We start from the raw sequence: 26835 nt of genomic DNA on the forward strand, positions 1-26835 counted from the left end.
TCTCAATTCTATATATTTAGGACTTATTTGAAAGTAAGAAATGTCAATTATCGCGGCCAGCGGTCGATAAAAACTGACAAGTCACAGCTTTGGTTATCGATAGTAAACCAATTGTTATCGTAACTGCCGCAAATGAAATGTGAATTTTGAATTTTGGCAATTTTTCTTACGTAAACCAAAACTGAATACAATAATTCAATCACTCGTCCTTGTTTACATATAAACAAATAGTTTTATTAAATAATTTCATTACAGTGCGCAAATTTAACATAAAACATACAGATACATTTTTCTAGACAGATTTTCGCCTGTAATTAGCTTGGTCTCTACTTCTTTGCCAGTTTCACTTATGAGATATGAACTACAAATCATCTACCACACTTCGCATTTCTGCACTGGATTCATGGGAGAACCTTCCGGACACTGGAAGTCCTTGGCAAAGTCCTTCATGTTGCTTAACGAGCCCAACACACGGAACTCTGAGGGGGAATGTACTCCAGTGGTAATCCTCATTTTCAAGGACTCTGCAATTGATCAAACGATTAAATAAAGGTCCCATATACAACCGATTGTAACATTAAACTTGCCTTTACGATATTTGGCACACCAAGTCTGGCCAGCCGAGATCCAGAACATTTGCTGCGGTGAATAGTCTAATCCCGGCAACTTTTGCTCCGCTCCGTGTTTCTCCACCCAACGATTGTAGGCGATGTAAGATTCCTTCACGCCACCGTTATCGGCAATATTTTCACCTTGCGTATTAATACCATTCAGCTGGAATCAAGAAGGCACTTTACAAAATTGTTTTACAGAGGAAACTAACAAAAAGCTTACATGGAGTCCTGTGGCACGTTCCGTATAATTGCCATACTGATCAATGATGCACTGTGCCTTGGCCAGGTAGGCCTTTTGGGTGTTCGGTTGCCACCAATCACGCAAATTGCCCTTCACATCGAACTGACGACCCTGATCATCGAAACCGTGAGTGATCTCATGGCCAATCACATAACCAATGGCACCAAAGTTCATATACTTGGGTCGTTGAGCATTAAAGAAGTGACCCTGAAGTATACCAGCGGGAAACTCTGCAAAGAAATTGCGTGAGGTTATTAAATTTGATTTCTAAAAGAGGTTCCATCCTCCCGTTTACTTACGGATGCTGTTCTCTAGCGAGGAATAGAAGGCATTCACAATGGCCGGACGAGCGTGGCGAACCCAATCGGTTTTATTAACAGGCAAACGAAGTTTATTGAATGAATAGTCAGTGCCAAAGATATTCATGCCCAAGAACGATTCAAAATATTTATCTGGATTAATCTCAAGCTTTTCATAATATTTGGCCAACTTCTCATTGTCGAGCATTTCATCCGGATAGCCAATGTGAGTGGACATGCTGTGCAGTTTCTCCTTGCCTTCCTTCTTTGTTTTGTCATCCATCCAGTTGACTTCGTCGAGGATATCGTTGAATACATCTCGAATGTTATTGACCATTTCCAAAGCATTTGCTTTTGACTCCTGATTGAAATGTTTGCGCACATAAAGCGAACCAACTGAGATGCCCAAGCTATAAGGAGTGTATTATGTGTAAAGTGTGGAAGTGGACATGGACATGGACATGGACATGGACATGGGCATGGGAGTGGAAGAGTGAGACAAGTAAATGAGTGGATTACAAAAATGTTAAATGAAACAATAATTATTAATCATCATCAAATGGATAGCAAAAACGGTGTAAAACGAAACGAAACTAAATCAATATCCAAGTAAATTTCCAGTTCTAACTGGTCAAAAATTCATTCTGTGCATAAAATGTGGCCGAAATAAATGGATAGGATAAAAAACATGAAGTGTATGAAATGTGCTCATATCATTCCCTTCACCAAATTTGAAAAATGATAATTTTTTGATAATTGGGTTTTTTTTTTTCAAAATACCTATTAAAATCGTCTTCGTCCATGCTGCAAAATCACAAAGAACACAAAAGAAGAAACGGAAACAAGTGAAAGAAGTGAAGAACCCAAGCCATAACCATAACAGGACCGATACGGCAAATGAACAGTTTCGAAACATAGAGATCAAGCCCTAGATCAAACTAACCTGCCAGTGGCTATATCGACACACTCCTTCCAACGTGCCTCCTGTTCCTGGCGGCCCGATAAAGCTGTAGCATATTGCAATTGACGTTTACGGAACTCCTCGCTCAGGAATCCAATGGAGAAGGCATGAATACGCCACATCATATAGTTGCAAATCACACGATTGTCCGTCTTGGCCAACAGCTTGCCAAGATCCTCAAAGAAACTGGGCACAGATAAATTGATCATTTCATCATCCTCGACTTTAAGGCCAGAAGGTAGAAGAGCATTCATGTAGTCCACCCATTGGACATAAGGATAGGCATCCTGTAATTGCTTGGGAGTTCTCAAATTGTACAATTCCGAGGAGTTGCGACGCTTCTCATTGGGCCAGGATATCTGGAAAATGCCAAATTATAGGTATCTGTGGATGAGAGATAAATCCTTTACTCACATTGGCCAGGGCCATTTCGAATTCAAGGGATTCTAACAATTCCTTCTCGGCTTGGGTCTTATTTGCTCCAAATAGATGCGCAATGTCCACCATATACTTATAATAGTCACCCACAAGAGTCTCCTTGAATCCCTTGACCAAATACTCGCGACTCAGAGCAAGAGCTGATTGATCGAGCTAAACAAAGTGATTTATGTGAGATGCTAAATTGATCTCCCAATCTGAATGAATATATCTTACATCGATAAGTCGCTTTGTGCTATTCTGGAGATCGACACCAATTGAGAAATCAATAATATAATCCATGCTAAGACCAGCTTTGCGGAACTTCTTGACCTGCTCTTGCCAGGTCCAGGTCTTGTCTGCATTCCAACTGTCACCCACGATCAAAGGCCAACCACCAAGTGACTGGGCCAATTTGGTAACAGGTTCAGGTCCCAGGGATTCGATTAAAGCTATTAAATCAATAGAGATATAATCTTACTGTATATAGACTTTGTGAATTTGACTTACTTTTGTTCATGCAAGCCTTGTACAAGAGATTGGGCAAACGGAAGTGCTTCGGTTCAGTTTCTGGACGTTCCGCGGTAATGATATCCTTTAGCTGCTCCTGCAACTTGTCGGAAATAACCGAAAACGTGCTAATCGAAACCTTATCATCGGGTATATTCTGCTCGTCAATATAAGTGCCACAGGCGAATTCATAGAAATTGTCACAGGGCTCAATCTCTGGCTTCATTTTGCTTAGCACCGTGGATGCCGTGTGTATGCACTCCTTGCTGAGGCACACGCTATCCTTATTCATGTCGGACTTGCTCTTGGGTTCAGACACGGGAACCATATTGATGGCGGTGTGGTCTCCATGCAGGGCTGTGGCCTGTGGACTAGCAGTGCTGCTGCTGCCATTAGTCCTGCTCAGTTCGTCCTGTACGTTGAGAGCTTGGGTCAAGATGAGGCCAACACTGACGGCAAGAATGGCAAGTAGTAAAATGCACGCAATGGAGAGACCCTTTTCCAGCTTAGTGCGACGATGCCACCAGTTGGGGTTCCTTCGGAGCAAAACAAGAAAAAAAGGAAGAAAACAATAATAAAAGTTAAATCTCTCTATAAATCTCAATTAGTGGGCGTGAGATAATGCCCCGCAGCGTTAGCCCAACCAAAGTAAAAGTCAATTTCACTCAGTCTACTAATCAATTCACAATTCGTGTGTGTGTGTCGTGTCTGTGTGTGAGCTGTCTTTAAGCTTTAAACTCGTTTATAAATGATAGCCAGTCTAGCCTCCCCAAAAAAAAAAAAAAAAACCAACAAACTCCAGTCAACACTGGCCTACAAGATGGCCAACAGATAAACTTTCCCTATTCTGTTTAAAAGAAACATTTTCATATAATTTCCCATTGATATGAAAACTGTCACCTTGTTGTCCAGTGTGCTTTAATTGTTGTCTTCCTTCCGATTTGTCAATCGTTGCGTGTTTGGCAATTTAAGCCACAAAAATAGACACAAGCCACCGCAAAAACTGGTTCACACACACACACACAAACATACAAGTTTTGAATAGTCATTTGGCCATTGACGGGGCATTGCGGCCATATGAGATACACAGTTTTTTGTTTCCCCCTCCCCATCTAATGCTTAACCATTTCCGTGGCCAAAGTATTACAATAAAAAAAGCGAACAAATGAAAATGAAAATGTAAAGAGTAAAATCATTTGAATGAATTACTGTTGAATACTCTAAAACCTCAAAACTGCAACGATTTGAATTCAAAATTTTCCCAAACCCCAAAGATTACAGCTGAGCTTGGGATGGCCCAAGAGTGTCCACAAGATAGCCAATGAAAACTAGGTTTTAGCCGGCTTGAGGCTAAAGAATCCACAGTTGTAATGGCCAAATCTTGTACGCTAAAACTAGTTGGGAATTCGAACTACATGAAGCGAAAAGAGAACTTTTATGTGCATACCACAGTTAATCTGTTAAACTATATAAGCCAAACCTCTTCACACTCTTAACAAACTCTGATTTACTCTTTCAACAAAAAAAGTTGATGAATTTTTGCACGCTTCAATTATTGTTGTCCAAGGCGGGGGAGGGAGAGAGGCTAAAACAGAAATTGTAAAATAATAACAACGGCCAAAGCTATGAATCCGAACTAACGACGACGACGACGACGACGACGAAGATGATGATGATGGCGGCAGTCCCTTTTAATGAGCGATTAAGTCATGGGTTATAAATATGCATGTTTTTATGGCTGATTACGCAGGAACAGAATAAAAAAATACACAGAGATTCAAGATTGGCAGTTGATATCTATCTCCATCTATGATGGAATTCGCATTTTCATTCACAATTTGAAGGTCATCCCTCTGGCCCTCTGTATGGTCAGGCTTCATTATGTTTTTAATGTACATAGATGGAGCAATTATTTGGTTTAATTCACCTGAACACCGATGACAGCCAGACAGATAAAATGTATATATGAAAATATTTTACACTTGTCATTAATATTTCTGTGTTTTTTTTTTGTCTTTTAATGAATATTACTTAAAAGTATGCATACGAAAAGTCAATAAAACACAACGGCACGAGTTTATAAAAGGAAATTACAACAAAAATCGGTCAAACGCCTACATTTTGTATATAAATGTGATTACAAGAACCAGTTAGTGAATGATGTTGCTGTTTTTTGTTGTTGTTGTTTGAAAAATATGCATAATCAGCTAAGAACCCCATAAATAATTAAGCATTTCTCACATTGTTTACTTTGAAAAGTTTAATGACATTTGGGCCAAGCAAAAGTAAATGTTTATAAACACAAAAATTCATAGTGATTTTTCTGCCTCAACCTTGGGAGGAAAAATTGAATCTTCTGATAAGTAGAATAGAAGTAGTTCTGCTCTTTTTCATTGCATATTTGAATATATGATAAAGTCATATGTAGGTCGCAAGTCACAGTGATTAATTTTAGTGTCCTCTTTGGCATAGCAACAGAAATTGACAACACATTGGCTAACTACATCTTACATAATGTTGTTTATCAAACTTCAAATTATTTCTGTCATCATGAATCTTCTAGGGGGTTATTCAACACACTATCCAATTAGTCAAGATTCGTAGATCGTGTCGATTAGAAGGCATTTCCTTTACCCGATGCGGAATTCATGACCATGTTTCTCCCTTTAAACACACACACACACACGCCCACTCAATGTTTATGCAATTTGCAACTTATTTTTCTAAATTTCAATCTCGATTTGGTTTTTGTTTGTTTTTATTTTGTTGCATTGTCATTTCTTATCACCAAACATCTACATACAATCTTTCTCTCTCCTTCTTTTCGAAATATTTTGAATGGCTTATTCAATTTGGTAAAGGTTTTAGGGCCAAAAGTCGCCAACTGCTGTTGCTGCAGGTGTGCCAGGTAAGAAATGGGCGGCGGCCCCCGTGTCAAGTTTTGCTTTTGTCTCACTCTCTTCAAGTTGCCCAATAAATGTGTCAAGTGCAGGAGGCGATTGTTGTTGCTATTATGTACATATATATTTTGTTGTTTTCGCCATTGACGTGACAACTCTGGCGTCACCCACACTGGCATACGCACCAGCTATCAGTGTCACGTGTTGGATGTGAATGACGTTTGGCAACAAATTCGTTGCCTTTTTTTTTTTTGGGTTTATCATCAAGTTTTCAATATTCACAATTTGTTTTAACCGAAAGTCACATAATAATAAGCCAAATGTTAGCTTTTTTACTAATAATAATATGTAAACAAAAACTATAGAAAAGAAGGCAAAACTATTCTGGGAATGTTGAGAAGAAGACTGTAAGGCTTAGAGTCTAAGCTAAAGACGGGGATAAAGATCAAATCAAATGATCCATTAGAGATCACTGATGGATCCACCTGGTTAAATTTCCTATCTGAAATCGTTGCATTTCTCATATTTAACTCTTTTTCAATTAGAAACTCTTAGATATTCCAATTACAAAATGGATTTCGATATTGTTTGAGATCGATATACATCCTAAAAGATTAATAAATAAAAATCTACAGTAATTTCTATAATGTAAGTACATAAAAGTAACTACACAAAAAGAATTAAGTTATTAACTATAATTGTTTTTAAAATATTTACATTATTTTCTTAATTTATGGCTAACTTCAGAGTTTGCCATTTATTTTTAAATCATTGTAAAGTTTTTTGTTTTCCTTAGTTTATTTTTAACTTTTCTTTGGCTTCTGTTGTTGCTTTTTGTTGCTTTGTCGTAATGCCCAAATCAAAGCAGCTACAAAAGCGACAAATTGCCTTTCAAGTGTTAATTTGTGCCACAGACACAATTACCTAATACATTTTAATTTCGTTTTGTTTCAGATAGATGAGCCACTGAGACAGAGACGGGACAGAGACTCTGTGATAGACTTTGAGGCTCAGAGACTCTGAGACAGAGACTTGGATCGTTTTTTGTTGTTTTTAATTGCCCAACTGTCATATTTAAGTAAATGGGCATGTGTTTATCTCTCTCTCTCTATCTCTCTCTGTGTGTGCTCATTAAAAGTCACGGATTGCATCTGAGTAAAATGGAAACTAAACTTAATTTGTTAAGAACCGAAAAGCAACATAAACAAATGTTTAAATAATATTCACAAATGATCCCTGAAATGTAACAATTTGAAGTTTATGTATTTTTGATGGCCTTTAGATACTTTACTATATTTGTTAAAGGGTTCACCCAACAGCAGCAATAGAAGCAACAACAACCTTTGAAATCCATTTATCAAGCAGGATGCTGACAATTTACAGGCAAAACAGGAAGAAATCAACGACAATGCAATTTGCCTAGCTTCTCCTGACCCGGTTGAGTCTATTGCTTCTGGTCTGGTTTGGTTTGGTCTTGGCCATTTAATTTGCTACCTTTTGAGTGGAGGGCAGGAAGGTGGGAAAGTTGCCAACAGCGTTCGCTAACGGAAACCCAATGAAAACTGCATCAGCAGTGCAGAGGATGTCAATGAGGATGTGGAGGAAGCAGTTGCTCGTGGTGGCTGGCATGCCGGGCTTAATTCAATTCATTTTCAATTCAATTGCCTTGCCACGCTCCATTGGCAAGGCCAACCTCAAAAGCCGCATAAATAACGGTAATGTGGTGGCAACTATGCCAAGTTAAAGTACCTCCATATACATATATATACATTATAATAATCATAATTCAAAAATAATACAACAAATTCAACGCTAGTCCTCTCCCCTGGACTGCCTCCCCACCAATCCCCACCCTCAATGGGCAAGGTTGCCTTTTTGTCTACTAAAAATTTGTTCATTGGCTATGGCATGTTTTGTTGCGTTTTGCATGCTAAAATGAAATGGAAATTTGTGTTTTTTTTTTTTTGGGTTATTGGCAAATCTCATCAATACGATACGTTATATTGATTAAATATATATATTTTTCTGATATGGCAAGGTAAATGATTAAATATGCATTAAGCATTCACTTGTTGACAGCAGCAAACAGGTTAGTGAAAATTTTGTTGGCTTTAAATCATCAAAATGGGTGTAATTTTTAGAGTACTTATGCCTTGTGCCCTCAAATTGCTAATTAGGCCAGAATAACTGTCTGATCTGGGCTAAGCAAATAGAATTCGGCAAGGCAAGGCATGAATGCGTGTTTTGAAGCATTCAAAGAACTTTTGGAATAAACTGTGCGTAAATAACAATCGAAATCGAAGCAAACATTTGAAATTGCAAGGCTTTCGAAAGGCTATAAATTAGTTAAAAACAATGAATATCATATTGGATATTGCATACTTTAAGGGGCAAAACCTTTTCTTTTTCTTATAGCTAAAGTTGTCAATATATCTAAACGCTTTTTACTCTTATTAAATTATTAAGTTTGCTTGAATTCCTTTAACTTTCTTTGAGTCAGCCACACAACAAGTGAAGTCTCTGGCGCACGCCTTACTCATGGACATGGCTTTTGGGGCACGTTCCAAGCAAAATTGCGGCAAAAAAAAAAAAAAACATTAAACTGCCGCCTGATGGCAATTACAATGATGTGACAACAATCTGTTGGCACGTAATTTCTTTAAGAACCAAGCCAAGCCAGGCTTGAATTTCTCTTTAAGCCAAAGGCAGCAACATCAATCACTGGGCCAGACAAATAAGCCTTATTATTTTAATTTTTTATGATGTGAGTAATAACAACAGCAACAACAACAACAGCAACATCAACGAGAATAAGAACAACAGGAAAAAACAGGAAAAAAATGTCAAAGACCGGCCCATTACGTGAGCTACACGCTCCAAAATTTTTATAAGCAATTTCTTGTCATTTCATTTTTTGGCCTGATTTTCAATTGAGGCACGTGCAATCAACATAATAAGGAAGTAAAATCATCATCATTCGATTAAAAGCCAAGTGAATTTAATATATACGAAAGTATGTAACTCCACTTCACCCTTCGTCTTGCATTTGTTTTCATGGCAAAGTTCGTTGCTCCGCCAACTAAATTATTTCATCATTCGATGAAAAACCAAATAAACAAACTTTCCTTGCATTACCACCTCGATGTATCAGGCCATCATCTAATAGCCTTCAAGCCGGTTAATGGCATGATCGACCATTCCTACCTTCCTACGTTGAATTGGCGACGATGACGTAAGCTCCTGCAGATCAGCCAATGGACTGGACAATGATTCTCTCCTCATTTCTTCATATGTTCTATTATTTTTGCATTAACTGTTTTCTGCCTGCAATTTCAATCTATATTTTGTTGCGACTTCTGGCCATGTTTCCCAGTTTTCATTTTAATTTGCATACAATTTACTTTATATATGACCTTGTGGGCATTTTTCTTGAGTGACTCATACCTTTCGGTATAGGTCGACGACATTTCCAGACGTACAGATGGTCTTACCCATATAGATACATAAACACTCATAGGCAAATAAATAAGTGTGAGCCTCAGGATTTGACAAATGTCCAAGTTCTACGATCAGATAATTCTTAATACTATCATGAAGTGAACTAAGTAGGCAGCAAGTATAATAGAAACTCTTTCAACAAATGTCGGCTATTTTAGTCGGTTAACCCGAAAAACGGCCAGGACATAATCAATGTTAAACAGTTTTCTGATCGTAGAACTTGTCACATAATTTTATCTATTTATCTGTCCATGGGTGTATCAATAATATAAGTACATATAGTTTGACTTAATTTAATAGATCAATGTGCTACAATTTGTGCCTCTTTCTACCATTGGGCGGATTGCATTTTGGCCGAAATATTTTTAGTATACAAGTTAATATACACGTTAATACTCTAGATCTTATGATCTATGGAAATAAATTTAAAATTAACGAAACATAAAAAGATATTAAGCGAAAAGATTAAGATAATCAGTCTTACGTTAGAGTCGAAAATAAAAGTCGATGTTTGCAGAATGAAATAGGGATATTTAAATAGGACAATAGCAAAGCGAAGGCTAAGAACACATTGGAGATGGGAGATTGGAGACTAAGAGGACCAAAGTTGTCTATTTACCATTGCACATTGGAACAGATTTTGTGGCCAAAATTTGAAATAAACTCGATTACTCTATATACCAAATTTGGTAGCTCTAGCTTTTATTGTCTCAGAGATCGAGGTGTTCATACGAACAGACGCACAGATGGACATGGCTATATTGACTCAGCTTCAGAATATATATATGTACTTTATGGGTTCTGAAAAGCTTCCTTCTGCGTGTTACTTACATTTTGTCGACTTTAGTATACCAATAATTACTAATATTATGATAAAATAAATTTTAAAGTCCATGTTTGAACAATTGTTTGTTTTGTCAAAATTGGCTGAAATTATAACTTAACTTTAGCTAAATCTTTGTCTACAAAATGGAAAATAAAGGTCCATTTATTTCGAATATATATCTTGAAATTCTATTATACCAAATCAAAAGATCTATGTATATTGTTGTCTTTGTGAAATCTTATTTTAAAAGTGTTTTTGCACATTTTCTTTATATTTCAGAATTTAAGACAAATTTGAATTAATAGTTAAGAAATTCTGGCCTACTGTATGGAAGGAAATGAAAATGGAAAGGAAAAAGCAATTTTTCGACTGGATTGTTAGTAAAATGCATTGAAATTAACTTTTAAGCTTAAATATGTAACCAAAAATAACCTTTTCCTTTGTATATTATAAAAAATAAGTAATAAACTAAAACCCATTTGAGTCCTATTATTGTTCTAGCCAAATTTTAGACCTCTAGCATTTAAATTGTAGTTTATGTGAAAATAAAATAATATTGATGCATTAAGCTTTGATTTATTAACATTAAAACTTCTTGCCAACTCTCAAGCAAATAGCATAAAAATGGTTTGTTTGTAAACTATTTTTGGCAAATATATTAATTATAAGAAAAATCAAAGTAAAACCAGCTTTTCAGGCTTTAGTATCAATTAAAAGATACTCGTAAGTAGAACTAGTTTTGATTAAAGTGGTCTAATTCGAATTTTCTGGTTTTCCTAATTATTTGATTTGTGAATACGAGAGATATTGTGAAAGTTGATCAATTTTAATCTACATGGAGTCGACAGAGGAGAGAAAGTGATGATAAGGCCTAAAGAATACATAATATTCCCAGTTAAAGATAAGATTTTCCCTTCATTTGGTTCACCTTAATATTTCATAATAAGTAAAAATCAAATGCTGAATAAAAGAAAAATTGGTGTAGGTCAGTATAGTAAATATAATAACAATAAATTCCTTGATAAAGCACTTTCGTATGATTACGTTTTCTTTTTCTTTTGCTATTGTTGGTTTTGTTTTTTTTTTTTTTTTTTTTTTTTTTGGGTGCTTCGCTCTCTTAACCGCAAGTATTACCTTCAGTTTAGTTCAGTTGGTTATGAAAACTTTATAGAGGGGCAGCAGAAAAAAGAAAACGCAAGTCGGCATGGCCAAACGATTGACCATAATTGGAGTTGCAGTTGACCAAGTTAAGGTCTGCGTGCATTTAATTATGCAATTTGAGCAGAAAATGGAAAAACAAAATAAAACAAAAAAAAGCAGAAAAAATAAAACAACATCTACCCAACGAGTCTCATAACAACCTAACAAAAAGCTTTAAGTTCTTGGCTGATTTCTCGACCCAAATACCAGAAAAAAGCCGACGAAAAAACACACAAACAAACACACAAACTTAAGAGTTAGAAATACACTCCGAATTAGTCAAATTGTTAAAACCGGTAAGGTGTGATTTTTACTTCTTCTCTTCTATCTGTCTATCTAACCATTTATTGGTCTGCCTGTCTCTGTAGTTTTTGGCCAAACAAAGCGTTTCATTGTGGCCCAAGTTGTTGAGTTTCACTAAAAGTTTTGTCAATAAAAAAGACTTTTTTTCTGTGTATCTAGATGACCTCTTACGTTTTTGGCGAAACCTTCAAAAAATGTTTGCATATTTTTTTTAAAAATTTTGCTTACGATTTTCGTTTTTGCTGATAAGCAGAAAATACACAAACACACCTACCGGAAAATTGTTGATAGCTTGCCAAAGCACAGGGAAATTGAAACTGTTTTTTGTTTTTCATTTGTATGTATATAATCAAGAGCTGTTATCTCAAGGGTTTTAAACAATAAATCATATAGGAAACGTACAATTCATTTAATGGCATCATCAAGTCATGATCATGCAACAAATTACAGTAAGCCCAGTTAATATGATCTACCTTTTAGATCCTTAAAGAGAGATGGCACGTGTTTCCCTTAAATCGAAATTCAAGTGAGTACATCTGAATGTAAATGTGGAATGAGTGAAGACCTGAGGTGAATGATTTAAGATAAGAATCTTAGATACGTTTTCAGCAAATGTTTCGTATATATTCTCGAGAAAACCGCACTTTATCATGGATTGATAAGGAATTGTGGCAAAAATGTAATTTGAATTTGAAGTGCAATTCAGCAAAATTCTATATTGATATTAAAATTTTTGAGTCGCAAGAATCACAGCATATTCGTTGGACCCACTGTTAGGGTATGTATTAAACATTTATACAAAAGAATTATGGGAATGAAAAAGGTTTAAGTTTAACTAAAATACAATTATTTTGTGTGAGAATAATATAAAATCAAACTACAAACGTTACGTTCAACCATTCCAAACACGCATTCTAATGTTTACAACTATTTAACAACAATAAAAAATAAAAAAAAAAAACAAGGGAAGATCACAAAAAACAAATACAAAACTCGCATATTACTCATACGCCCCGAGACCGCAAACGGGGCGGGATTCGGTACAAAACATGCGACATCGAGATGAAATTAATTAATTAAAAGTACCCGAATGTGATTAACAAAACAAAGAAAAAACCAAAAAATAAAAACTAAACTAAACAAACAAACAAATAGGAAACGAAAGAAAGAAAGAAACCCGTTTTAGGTTTTAAACGAAATAATTCAGTGGGACAATAATTTTGTCTTCTATGTGATATGTTTATATCTAAATTTTCTGAAGATGCATTTCAATTTGGAACCCTTTAATACCGGAAATGATATATTTCTTGAGTATCTTACAGAAATTTGAACAGCCAAGAAGAAAATTAGATACAGAACTAAAGCACAGTTAGAAAATTAAGCCAATTTTATGAAATCTCTTATCACAGTTCGTAATTTCGTTTAGCTTCAATACTCTGAATACTCTGCATATGGAAATAATTTGCCGGCTACTTGGTCGTCTGGTCTGCCCGGTTGTCACCCAACACATACAAAGATATGCCCAGGCCAATCAAAACACACACCAAACCAAACCGAATACCAAAAACAAAAACAAAACAAGGGAAAAAAGTTGTTTTTAAAACATGTTTTCAATAAACATGCGCAACTTTCTTTTTCCAAATGGCTCAACATAGCAGCAAAAATATATATCGAACGGAATCGAATGTCTAGTGAAAACTTGAACATAATGCGCGGGGGAGATAAGCCTACACACACACACACACACACGCACTTCTTGCTCCCCTCCCATTAAGCTGACAGCATTCAAATTCGTCTATTCCTCTCAAGGGAGCAGAAGCCGATGCTTAAATACAAAAATATTTAAATACAATAAATACACATAAGAGGGTCTATAAGTGAATGGGGGATGTGGATAGAGAGGGGGCGGGGGGTAAGAAAGAAGTTGCACTTACTTAATGACTGTTTGCATGTTGGCCAACAGTTTTTTTGTTGTTATTTTTTTCCTTTTTCTTTTGTTATTATTTAACAATGTTGTATATTCTGTTTGTCGGCCGCTTCTTTACTTAATATTGTTATCGCGTTGTTGGAGTTAACGAGACGTTGTTAACCTGTTAAATATAAATTAATGACATTTTAGTGGACACTTAAAAATTTGTAAAGTTTTCCCTCAATAGACTTTCGTTTATCTCTCAAATTTCTCGTCACTCATTCAAACTGATTTCATGCACAGTCATTTCAAAATATATTTTAATAATTAACACATTAGTCCCCCCTTAGAGACTAAAATATTTGATTTTTCTAGGGCTCAGAGGGTTTTACTTTATTTTGGTTTTGGTTTAATTTCTCTCCTCCCACTCTCTCTTTCTCTTGGTAAGCACAACTTTCGAGGAAGACAGCCGACAATAGACTGAACCCGCTCACACGTTGGCTGCGCGTTTTATGAGCGACAAAAACAGTTAGTCGAATGCTTGTATCTGTGTGTGGTTGTATCTACCACACACTAGTACAGTGCGAGCGAACCGAAGCGGCTAAGTGATCGGCATCATTTAGTTAATTCCGAAAGGAATGATCATTTAAACGGAGCTGCATTAATTTACATTAGAATTTACAATCTCTGGTGGCTAATTATAATTAGTGAATATTAAAAGTTTGCTGATTCCGAAAAAAAAACAAAAGATTCTGCATACTCAGATTTAAAAATGGTCCACTAATTGTTTATATTTTTCTACATTGCATAGACAAATTTAGAAATGTGCCATTAAGAAGACAAACTTTTAAACTATTTTGTAGTTAGCTGCACAAACATTTAGATTATAAACAGACTTTGATATAATCCATTAATTAGGAAGTTTACATTTGAATACTCTGCCTTTCAAACTCAAAAATGTCGCCAACCTCTTGAAAACTGCTTTCTTTTGTGTCTACATTAACACTGCGTGATTCATACATGTAGATATTGACATTGTACACTGTAAAATGTAAAGACATGTTCGACTCATCCGTTGGAGTTGCACTCATTGGTTCGACATTATAACTTTGGCGGCGAATTTGAAAATTTTTTTAGATTTCGAATTAAATTCATCTGTTATCAAGAATTATAAACATCTAGCTTCATATAATGCTTTAAAACAGCATTGCAATATTTGAGAAAGGTTATATTGATTATCTTCAGTAATTTATAGCTAGTTTTAAAATAATTACGAATAGAAATTGTGGAAATAAATTTAAAGACATTGTTTTGTTTTGCAATTACATAGTTATTTATTGAAATATGCAACTTTCTGATCACCACCTTTACATACAACATGCTAAGCCTTTGCAACATATCGCTTTCGATCCACAATCAATCCCCATATTCATAATGGGCATTCATTATATCTGGTTGTCTTTGTTTTTTTGTTTTGTTTTGTTTGTCGTTTAATACTATTATGTGTAATTTTTACAGCGCATTTGATATATTTGTTTCATCATTGTAACAAAATTGAATTTGCGTCATTTTTTGTTTTTGTAATTCATAATTAAAGCGCGTGTCTTTCTGTCTGTTTGGTTGGTTTGTGTGTGTTTTGTTGTTTATGTGTGTGTTGTTGTTGGAGTTTCATCTACTTTAGAAAAATATATTTATATGTTTGTGTTGTATATAGATATATATGCCATTATATATATATTATGAAGTAGCATAATTTCAGATTACATGGACTGGGTACAAATTTGTATACAATTCTTAGTTAATTTTGTTTGTTCTTTGTTTTTAAACTGTTGTCTTTACAATTTTTTTGGTTTCTTTTCTTTAATTTTTTTTCAAAATTTTTTGTTCTTAGATCTTAATAAATGTCATAAATGGAAGTAAAATTCATAAAGATTTCTCAGAGGAGGAAATATATCTGTCTGTTTTGTGTGTGTGTTTATGTGTGTGAAATAAAAATGATAACAAAATAGATTTCTATTAATTGTTCTACGTATACAAGGCAAAAGCTGAAATAAAATTAAAAATTGCATTGGCTCTTTAGTTTTTGTGGCATAAATAGTGTTTTTTAATGATTCCTTTTTTTTTCTTATTTTTTAGCGATTCATGTTTGTTTTTAGTACTAATATGTAATACAGAGTTATGCTTAATACAACTATTAAAAAATTGTTTAAATTAAATTAAAGTTAAACTTAAACATTTAATAAAGGCGCGCCTCAAGCGTACGCTGTTCTTTTTTCTTACTTATTATTTCTCCGTTCTTTGTGGCTCTCCTCCTTTGCCATTTGTTAAATACAAATGAGGGAAGGAATACGATTCTCATACGCCATAATATCATAGTAAATAAATCGAACAAAAGTACAAATTCGAACGATAGAGAATTAGTAACAGATTTCTATTTTCGTTTTTCTTTTCTTTTTTTGTTTTTTGAGGAATTTCCTCTTTTTTTTTAGTGATAAGGCCTGTGAAACTCATGTGGAACTCATATGGGGGACTGCCTTGGCGCATTGGCATGGAGGTGAGAGTGTTGTAATGTGTGTGTTTGGTTGGTTGGTTTGTTGGTTGGTTGGTTGGATACTTTCAAAAATCTAGAAAATGGGCATAAAAATAATACACAATCTATTTCTTTTTATACTAATACTCGTAAAACATCAAATGGTTTGTACGAACAGAAAATATTCTAAACAATGCAAGATGATTGAATGTAAGCCAGAATCGCGCAAATTACAGATATACATATATATATATCCTATACATATGAATGTCGAGGTCGAAATCATGCTGCTACAAAATGCGTTCCACATGCCCAAAAAAATGGTCTATGAATGTTTCTATGTAATTGTGTATATGAATGCTTATGGGGATTTGTCTGTGAGTGTGTGTGTGTGTGTGTGTGTGTGTGTGTGTGTGTGTGTCTGTATGTGTAAGTGTGTGCGCATTTTACAATCCAGCCAAAGATACAAAACGATAAAATCTATTCGCAGAGTTTGTTTAACTACTACCACCTTGTCCCTTGCCATAGATAAGCTCCTCGCATATCTTAAGCAGATCAGCATTTTCACGAGATTTCTGTTGCAATTGCTCGGCCGTTGAGACTCGTGAAACTTCCTCTTTTTAAGTAAAGCTTTCAGTTTTTTCACTTCATCTGCACGCTCTCTATTGCAGCTATCTAGCTTTTTGTTTGCTCTATAGAAATAAAACATTGAAATTATCATTTATATTAATGTATACGAAAATTTTAAGTTTAGGATTTACTCACATCTCTAGCTGCTGCATGGCATGGCTTTTCATTTTCTCATAGCGCTGTTCTTGCAATTGCAGATTTTCCGCTGTCTGCTTCTTTTCTGCCAGCAGCGTCTCCTCAACCTGTCTAAGATGTAATGTCATCTCTTTACTTTTTTCATATTTACTGCAAAAAATAAACAATAACAATGAACATTCTTTTTACAAGTTGCTTTCTTTCCTCATTCGGGTCTTCTGACTTACACATGGAGATCCGAGAATGTCGTTTCCAGCGACGTTAAGTGATGGTAATTTGCATCGCGATCTGTTTGAACTTCTTGTAATTGTCTCTCATAATCCTGTACTAGCTGTTCCTTTTCACTTATTAGTTCAGCAATGGCTTTCTCATACGCTTCGATAACGCCGCTAAACAGATAAACAAATTGTCGGATTAGGCACAGTAGTCACGTAGACATGTGGAATTGATTCTTACTTAAGTTTGGAATTCATCTTATCCTTTTCTGTTATTCGTTTGATTAGGGCTTCTTCACGTTGTTCGGCATCTTTGAGTTTCTTTTCAATATCCTCTGAGCGGGTTCTACAGGAGACACATGAGTAAATACAATCCATTCAAGTGATCCACCTCAATTAGCCCTCAATGAATATCAACTTACACATCATTTTTCAATTTCTTATCCAATTCCTCCATGTTGTGATAGTTGTTTGCCTTATCCTCCGTGTTTAGACTGCAATAGAAAATTAATTAGTAATTTTGGTAATAAGTACAATCAATTTGTGATTCACACTTACTTGGAATTATCGAAGGTTTTGTTACAATCGTTATCAATAACGTCCACACTCATTTTTGCATGCTTCTGTGAATGATAATAGTAGTATTAAAATGACCATTAAATATGGAATGCATTTTGTATATGTATATCTCACTTTTGTTCTATCCACGGGAGGCTTTAATTCCAATTCCTTTACTATAGATTTGGCAATCGTTTCTATAGCAAACGATTGATTACTTCCACTCGACTCGTGCTCCTCCAATGTGGGACTTAGGGCACGATTGTTGTTGTTGTTGTTGTTGTTGCCGCCAAGTAGATTGGACAAGGCGAGCTCCTGCTGCTGGAGACTATTGACGGGCACTGGGGTGCCAAGCAGCGGATCGAATTTCAATAATAATGAACTACGATCGACTGGCGCATTATTATTGCCTTTTGTGTATAAATAATCGAAATCTGATGAATTAAATATTACTGTTTTGGGTAAGTGTGTGTGTGGATCGTGTGTGTTGTGGTTATGAATGATGAGTTGTTGTTGTTGTTGGTGTTGATCATGCGCGTGCAAAATTTTGATTTTATTTTTATTTTTTGGTTTTCGTTGTGAGAAATAGAAAAACAGAAATTGAAAACAACAAGTTAGTCAAGTGAACAAAACATATATTGTAAATGGCTTATATCATTATCATAATTAGGCAAAATTGGCTCAATTGGTAAAAGAAACCATATTGATTGAGCAGCTGCTGAACTTAGAACTCCATTATATTTGACAGATGACTAGAATTAGATAGTTCCCCCCAAAGAATGAGTTTCAACAACAATAAATGAAAAATTCGGTAATTTACCAGACAAATTACTTAATATGAGTGATTCCTTTAAAAAACATGACAAATAAGTATTTTAAGGAAACCCAGTTATTTTGAGGATGGAAATTGGCCTAAGGCATTCATTTTCTATAACTTTTCTAGGTAAAACATCGGGAAAACTAATCTCACACCCCGAGGGTGAAAAACTTGTGGTTGGCTCGGGGTCAGTAAACAATAATTTGCTTTTTCTAATTCGAAAAGGTTGCTTTCCACCCACCAATTCATTTACGCATAATATATTAAGCTGATGTCTAGATTAATAGTTGCCATTAACTATTTTAAAGATTTGTGGTAGTTTAATTTCATAGGGTAATATTTTGGGGACGATCTTGTGGCATCTGCTGGCACAAATATGTATCTTTAATTAATAAGCTCTTCTCTCAATGGTTTAGGGGGAGGAACCTCTTAATCCGCCAACAAGCAGCTGCTGTGGTATTTTTTGTTTGATTTCTCTCTCTTACTCATGGTTCGGGTGTGTTTGTATGTGTGCATGATGTTAAAGAGAATGTCGCCAAAAACAAGAAAGCACAAAAAACGGAAGGAAGAATAATCCATATAGTCGTTATACGTCGTACATACATACATACATATGTACATACATATGTATGTATGTATGTATATGCATAAGTAAATAAGATGAGCATGACTCAAAAATATAAAAGCCCTACCCCTAGATAAATACATTCTCCAGAGAAGGGGGGCAGCAGGGGACCAAAACGAGGTGTGTCAGAGACAGTCAAAGGAAGGAAACAAACGCGGCATTAGAACAAAACAAATGTGTCTTTAAAAATAGTCAACATGGGAGAAGAAGTCGAGGAGAATCCCGGGCAGGCCTAGATTCTATATAGTAACATGGACTACAAACAATATGCAGGTCAGTGGTAGCTATGGGGGGATTGCTGCAAGCGTGGCGATTGGTAAGAGTTGTTCGAAGATGATTGAATTTTGAAAACAAAACACAAAAGAAGAAGCCGCATTTTTGCAACTTGTGAGTCATTTTATGCAATCGTCAGAAGGTTCCACCAAAAAGTGGGTTGGATTGACAGACTGATGCATTGAGAGCAGTAAAGAGAGAGAGAGAAACAGAGAGCAAAACACTGGCTGGCATTGAGAGAAATAAGACACAGAGAGTGAGAGAGAGGGAGAACAACACCTAGAGAGATTGGGGAAGGGGGGGCATAATTTCACACTGGGCTGCATTTTAATTGCGTGTCTTTTTGACAAGTTTTGCATTTTTAGTTTCTTGAGATTTTCTACAGTTATTCACATAATAATGTTAACCATGACCACGCAGCGCCCACACACACTCACGCTCACACAGATGCATACACAAAACCACATACAAATACACTTCAAGCGAAACACACAATGAAGTTGGTTTCACGCTCTCTCACTCTCACGTATATAGCAACTTTTTTTTTTTTTTTTGCCTTCTTGTGTTCAGATGTGCTTCTTCTTTCTTTTTAGAGTCTCAGTCATGTAGATTTATTTATGAATCTCTTGTTTTTGTTATTGGGTTTTATTTTCCGTTTCATACAGACAACACAGCTGCTCGTTTTAATTAACATTTATTACACATTTTCGCACCAAAACACCAAAAAGAACATTTGCCCATGCCAATGATAAACAAAATATTGAAATATTCCATTCCATTTTCTTCCCCCGCCCACCCCAATTACATTTTCCTTTTTCTTGTCGTCTTTACGCGAGGAAGAGCAACGCGCCAGCAGCAACTACAACGTCAAATGTTGAAAACTAACTGAAATGGAATTTCTTATTGGTTGATTCCAATAAGAAAACCAGCGCACGCATGCGAGAGCGTATACGGGAGAACGAGATGGCTTATAGAGTGGGGGCTGAATTCTGACTGGAGTGGTGGAGTGTGTGAGTGACGGGGAGCGTATGCAGCAAGCAAGTAGCAAGTGCGCGAGCAAAGAGCGAGCACTCGCTCAGAGAATGAGAGAAAAAGAGAACGTGGGTTACACGTTGACTGTTTTGGGGAGCTAGAGAGAGAGCCGATAGACATTTGTTGTAAAATGCATGGCACACACACAGGAGAGGAGAAAATGAGAGAAAGCGTTATAGTACAGATCACTGTGGCTAAAATCAACACTAATATAAAGGCAGAAATTAAACGTGTTTAATCATTTTCAAATTAACAAATCATAACAATTGTTTTTTTTTTTAGAAACACGGTCTTGGTTAGGTGAATTCTCTCTAATTCTAGGAGAAGTCTCTTTAATGAAAACTATTATTTTCCTTTATAGATAATCTCCACTGTCTCGACAACTCGTTTGAGAGAAAGACTTTCTAGTCAGAGCTGCATTTCTTTAGTCAGCGATAACGATATATACCGCCAAACAAGAAAGTAATTTTCAAAATACACAAATATAATTTTAAGTTCTAAATACATTTTTTGCAATAATTATGTGTGTATGAGGGTAAAATTCATTGATTTTTTGTGAGCAATTCATAAATTTAGTCATCTATGCATGTTCTTCGCCTTGCTCTTTAATTAGTCAAAAATATAAATGCGCTCATTGTGTCAGAGGGGCGGAAATATATGTATGAACACACACACCATCAAACAAACACAGAAGACAGCAGTTCATCAATTAGACAAAAAAAAAAAGTGACGTAGTCACACACAATGCCGCTGATTACCGCATACGATATTTGCTGATAAGGGACTACTACAGCAGTAAGCAGAGAGCTTAAAAAACAGAGAGAGAAAGAGAGACCCAACTACAGGGAATAAAAGAGAGACCCGGAGTATGTTTGTGTGTGTGCGGTTAGTGAGTTTTGGGAGGGGGAGTGGATGGGGCAATGCGGCATTTTCAACCAGCGGGCAGCAGTAGCAGCATAAAAATGCAGCACAACAGCCCCACAAACAACAGGAACATACATACATTGGCATTCAAAAATTATGCGCTTAATTGACGTTGTGGTGTTTTGTGTTTCTTCCCCCCTTCCAACGAATTCCACTCATAGACCACACATTTATTTTTGAAGTTCAGGTTCATTGCCTTGCATGTGTGTTGGCTGATTCACAGTTAGTAACGTTAGTTGTTTGTACGGCAAAAAAAGGTGACTATCGAGCGAGTTCAAGGAGTTCCGTTACATTTCAAGTTCATAGATTGCAGAAATGCTGTGCTTACGAGCTGAGGTCACGAACATGCATAAGAAATTCTTAAGGAAATCGTACAGTAAAACCTTACAAAATGGACAGACTAGCTTTTGGCTGTTATCACTAACTAACTATCTTTTCTATTAATTTGGCCCTAACCTATTTAAAAGTGCAAAATGAGTTATTATAATGGTTATGAATGGACTTACGATTATTACAGCTGGCCCCATCCTGAAATTCAGCATCAGAGATCGGTCTCTCTCCTGCAGATGCAATGCTGCCTCTATCCCTGTTGGTTGTCCTTGTAGGTGCTGGCTCCTTAAACTGGATCTTAGCAAAACTGTTGCTAGTATATTGCGGTGTCTTAAACATGTCATCTGATAACGGCGATATGGCACCAAAGTGCTCCACAAAGACATCATCCTTCTCATCACTTGCACTCAATGTAGCTTGTTCTTTGGCCGAAAGTTGTTGTTCGTCTAAAACTATGGTGGTATTGCCATGAATTGGAGCACGCTTTAGCTGCTGCGTTTGGTGGGTGGGAATGGGAGGCGATGTCGATACAAATGGTGGAGATTCCGGCGCCGATTGAACGTTGCAAATGGGCAAAGATGGGGTCCTGGTCAGCGCTGTTGTATCAGCTGATCGCATTGACACATCGACATCCATGGGTTCAAAATCATCTTCCTCGGTAGCTTCTTGAGGTGTAGAAATGGGTGATTTTTGTTCTAGCAAATTGGACTCCAAGTTGAAAGTTTTACGTGGATTTTTGTCGCTTACAGGCGGCTGCTCTAAGACAGGAGGAATCTTTTGAATCTGCTGATTGTCTTCTATTACAAAAGTGCGACGTGGCAACTGCTGTTCCTCTTCTTGGGAAATATTAACATTGTATGTTCTCCGCGACTCACTCTTGTCGTCATTCAAGGGTACACTAAACGTAGCTGCAGGTTGGAGTGGAGCAGCAGCCACAGCCGTCTCCCTAGATGGGCTAGTACTTGCAGTAAATGTTCTCCGCGATTCATTCTTGACATCATCCAACGCCACAGAAAATGTAGCCGCTGGCTGGAGTGGGGCGGCAGCCATTTCTGTCTCTACAGATGGGCTGGTACTTACTTCATTCTCGTTCCCACTACTGAAAGTTGAGTTGCCGTTAAAGACCGGCAAAGGTGATGTCACCTCATCCATTGGTAACGTTTCATTTGTATCCTGCTTGTTTTCCTTTTCATCGGGGCTTGATTGTATAATGTTGATCGACACTGGCATCTTTGCTATAACTCCACTCAATGGACGTTCACTCGATGGCTGGACTACAGCCTGCTCTAAATAGGGCATTTCCTCTGTCTCTGCAGGAGCATGTGGAGAATGAGGAAAGTGGGATGGTGGTTCGGCGGGATCTTGCACTGGGAAAGTTGGTGATCTGGGTGATGTCGGAAAGGTGATATTGGTCGTCTGCTGACCAATTGGCGAAGCAATCATACATGTGGGCGTAACAAAGGCAATCGGTATTACTTTTGGTTCATTATCCTCATTTTGCATTTTTACTTGGGATTTATCATCCTCGGACAACTCCTTGAGAGCTAAGAAGTTTAACTCTTCTGCAGTTTTAGCCCGATGTGTGGGTATTGGCGGAGACAGAGGAATTTGTTCCACAGGTTGCACAGAAATCTTTTCAATTTCAATGTTCTGTGTGTCCACATCATTTTCCGGCAAGTCTAAGTCCTTCGTCTTTATGTCATCATTATTATCTTCTTCCTTCTGCAATGTCTGTTTTTCGAGGGTTTGACGTACATCTTCAAGTGGATCGCTGGTTATATTTAAGTGAGATTCACCTTCCCTAGGAGCTGATGATTCCAACTCTTGTGCAGCTAATTCCTCTTGTACTCCAAAAGTTTCATTGGTTTCTGCTTCTTGTGTTTGCTTCTTATCATTTTCCTGCAAATCTGAAGGTGTAAAAGGACTTGGCTCTAATTCATCAGTAAAATGATCTTCATTGGGCAGTTTGAGAGGATCTTCGGGAGTCTGATCTGTCTCTGCAAGGGGATCGTTACTTAAAATCAACTGCGCCTTCTCCATGACATCACTCATAAACTGCTCTTTTAATAGCTGATGATCTTCGGGTGCCATGACATCTTTTAAAATTTCCATTGTTGCATTTAATTCATCGACATCCATCGGTTCGTAACTACAATCGGCAGGATTTGCCATCCCACCACTTGGAGTATCAATCTGCTGCATGGTATCGTGCTGCTCATCTAGCACTTCGTTGATTGCACTTGTATATGCTTCCAGTTCAGCAGGATCGTTTGAATGACGTTTATCGCTTGTTAGAGACAAACATTCCACAAAGACATCCGAATCGGAATTGTAATCATGAGCAGTCGAGTTTAATGTCTTCACAGCTCCAGAGACTGTAAATAATCAAAGCTTGTAAATGATTAAAGTAAATGATTTAAAATTAACTCACCTGCCATCATCATGTCTGCACTGAGCGGTGCCAATTCAGGGATTTGAGTTTCATCAAATTCTGGTAGACCACCACCACCAGCGACGCCAATCGGAGATGGAGGAACAACTATCATTGATGATGGATCACCCAGCTTAAGAGGATCCAATGCCGCAATCTTTTGATGTGGCTGATCCATTGTAGGCTTGGGACTTGCCTTCATTGCAGCCAGTGGACTCAACTGAAAAATATATGAAACAAAAAAATTATGCACATATTTTAAATGAAGAAAATTTTAAATTGCGCATCGCGTGAGACATGTGAACATTTAATATATAGAAAAGAAATATATATGCACTCATAAGGATGATTATGATGATCATGATCATTAGGGTTAGCAGCTGCTTGGATTTCTTGACATTTGAAAAGGTATCAATAGTAGCTGGTGACAAAAATAGGATAAATCTGGGGTCGCAGCAGAATTGTGGACAATAAGAGGAATTACAAGAAACACCTAGCCTTGAATTAAGTTCCACTTGGATTCATCCCTTGTGCCACAAGCAAATGTCATTAATTGAAAAGCCAATGCACTGCAGGCGCACACACACACAACCGAGAGACAGAAAAGGTGACACAAGGCGGCGAGGAAAACTGGGTCGGCGTCAGCTTTTGCGACGGAAAAGAACAAAATAATAATAAAAATTCCCATAGAACTAAGAATGCAAAACGACCAAAAGTATACCCATTAAAAGTTTAACTGATTTAAATCTTTGGTCATAGCGAAAAGTCTGATTTTAGTCGTCCAGTCTTTTAAATATATGTACATATATATATACATAAATTTCGTAAATTTACACTCACTTAATATACCATTAAATAGTATAGCTTAAAAATCAAAGTGTTCTAAAGTGGACCGAGTCCGGTGTGGTGATGTCGCCTTGCGGCAATGCAACAAAATTTAATTAGAGCGCCAACAACAAGGTTAAAGTCATTCTAACAATGTAAATGTAAGGGAAACTAAGTGAGTGTCTGTGTTTTTGTGGCATTTCGAATGCAATCCACAAATGTATTTTGTAGGTATGAATAGATTCTGCAGAGATGAGACACAGAATGGGGCCGACGACGACGCTAATGATGATGATGACAACCTACCTCCGCACTCATGGCCTGCAAATGCTCCATTTCATGGGCACTAACTTGATTTAGATTCACGTGAATGGCGCTTAGCAATTGTTGTATACTATCGCTAGATGTGGACGATGGAGATGGAGAGGAGGCAGCTGATTGTTGTGACATTACAATTATATTATTATGCCGATCTTCCAATTGACTTATATCCTGGGCAGCTGAATCGAGAAGATCACGTAGAGATAAGAGGGGAGATCCATCACTTATATGAAGTGAATGGCTGCTAGTGACCAGATTTGCCACAGTTGCTGCTCCGTCTGTTCCTGCTGCCGTGGATGAACTGTTGCCATCATCATTCGCTGTGATTGCTGCCAGGCTAAGGGGTCGTTTGATAATTTTCGAAAATAAATCCATTTTTGGGTATTTAGTCTATAGATTTTCAACGCACAATTAGACGTTTTCCGAGAGGTTTTATGCCTTTTTGTTTTACGGTTCAGCAAGCGTCAATGACATTAAATTAACAACAACACAACACTCCAACTTTGGCACACTTTTTCTTAGTTTTTCGACTATTCCTTTATTATTTCTCTGTGTGTTCTGTCATTCGCCTACTTTAAATATTTTTGTGAATTCAGTTTCTTTGTATATTATTGAATAATAGCCGAGATATATACTATTTCTATACGCAGCGGTGCGGCACAGCGCATTACGTTACCGCGTGGCGTTCCGTTGTCGTCTGTCTTTGAAATCAATTTAAAAATATTTTTCTGTACGTTCTCGTCGATGTTTTTCTTTCTATTTTTTCGGTGAGCATTTGACGTATGTAGGTGTGTGTGTGTGTCGAGCTATGTGTGTGTTTGTTTGAGCGTTAATTTGAATGGCTTCCACAAACGATCACTAGACGAGTTTTTCCTAGTCACAATTAGAGCATTAATCTTCCTCCCTCTCTCTTTCTCTAATTATCTCTCTTTCTATGCTTGTGTTTTTGTAGTAAATCTTTACTTTTCCATTATCTTTATAAGTCTTGTACATCATGTTAAAACGAAATATGATAAGGACAAGGTCATGAAAAAGGATTACTTTGAGTGATAGTTTTTTAAGTATTCTCACTTCAGTAAATCGACTTTGATTGCTTAAATTTCTATTGTTTATATTTATTCATTTGATATTTGTTTTTTGTTTTACTTCTCAAAACAAACAATATCCCTTTACAGGGCAATAAGATAGGTCGATCAATTTAAAAAGGATTTTTTATGTTGATAATTGTATTAACAGGAAAATTTATACATTAAACTCAATTGAACAACACTTTCGATTGCAGCTGAAGATATCTTAAATGTTTTGATCACCAAGCACTTTAATTAGTGACGTTTGGGAATTGGGAATTACATTGTTTATGTAGGTGTATACATATATAAACCACTTAATTGATCAAAGTCAACAACAATAGCGTCTAGACAACCGTCTTAGAGTCATTGCAATGGCAAACTGAAACGCTGTGAAGTATTCGAAATGCAAAAGTGACTATATACACTTCATCTTGACTAGTT

The 26835-nt window shown here is 36.6% G+C and overlaps 2 protein-coding genes across 3 annotated transcripts; both read right to left on the reverse strand.

Annotated features, from left to right (window-relative positions):
- Positions 1-206: 206 nt before the first annotated feature.
- On the reverse strand, positions 207-14153 carry Nep2 (Neprilysin 2). Of its 2 annotated transcripts, XM_068296305.1 has the most exons (11): positions 14071-14153; positions 13704-13859; positions 3043-3578; positions 2770-2984; positions 2530-2706; positions 2098-2474; positions 1935-1958; positions 1155-1564; positions 835-1085; positions 588-774; positions 207-524 (listed from the first exon to the last, which is right to left on the reverse strand). In XM_068296305.1, exons 2-11 carry the CDS (start codon positions 13718-13720, stop codon positions 373-375), a joined length of 2346 nt encoding a protein of 781 aa, XP_068152406.1. In that variant the 5' UTR covers positions 13721-13859; positions 14071-14153; the 3' UTR covers positions 207-372. The 2 variants fall into 2 exon arrangements, with proteins under 2 accessions (XP_068152406.1, XP_068152407.1); XM_068296306.1 differs by lacking the exon at positions 1935-1958.
- A 2538-nt stretch (positions 14154-16691) lies between these two features.
- Positions 16692-26094, reverse strand: tacc (transforming acidic coiled-coil protein). Its single transcript, XM_068295956.1, is given in 11 exon segments — positions 16692-16830; positions 16833-16900; positions 16974-17123; positions 17201-17362; positions 17430-17534; positions 17611-17682; positions 17747-17811; positions 17882-18156; positions 21924-24122; positions 24179-24398; positions 25310-26094. Coding segments are annotated over 11 exon segments (3831 nt in total). The 5' UTR covers positions 25700-26094; the 3' UTR covers positions 16692-16705.
- Positions 26095-26835: the final 741 nt, after the last annotated feature.

The sequence above is a fragment of the Drosophila tropicalis genome, unplaced genomic scaffold, assembly GCF_018151085.1.
Source record: "Drosophila tropicalis isolate 14030-0801.00 unplaced genomic scaffold, ASM1815108v1 contig_859, whole genome shotgun sequence".
NCBI lineage: Eukaryota > Metazoa > Arthropoda > Insecta > Diptera > Drosophilidae > Drosophila > Drosophila tropicalis.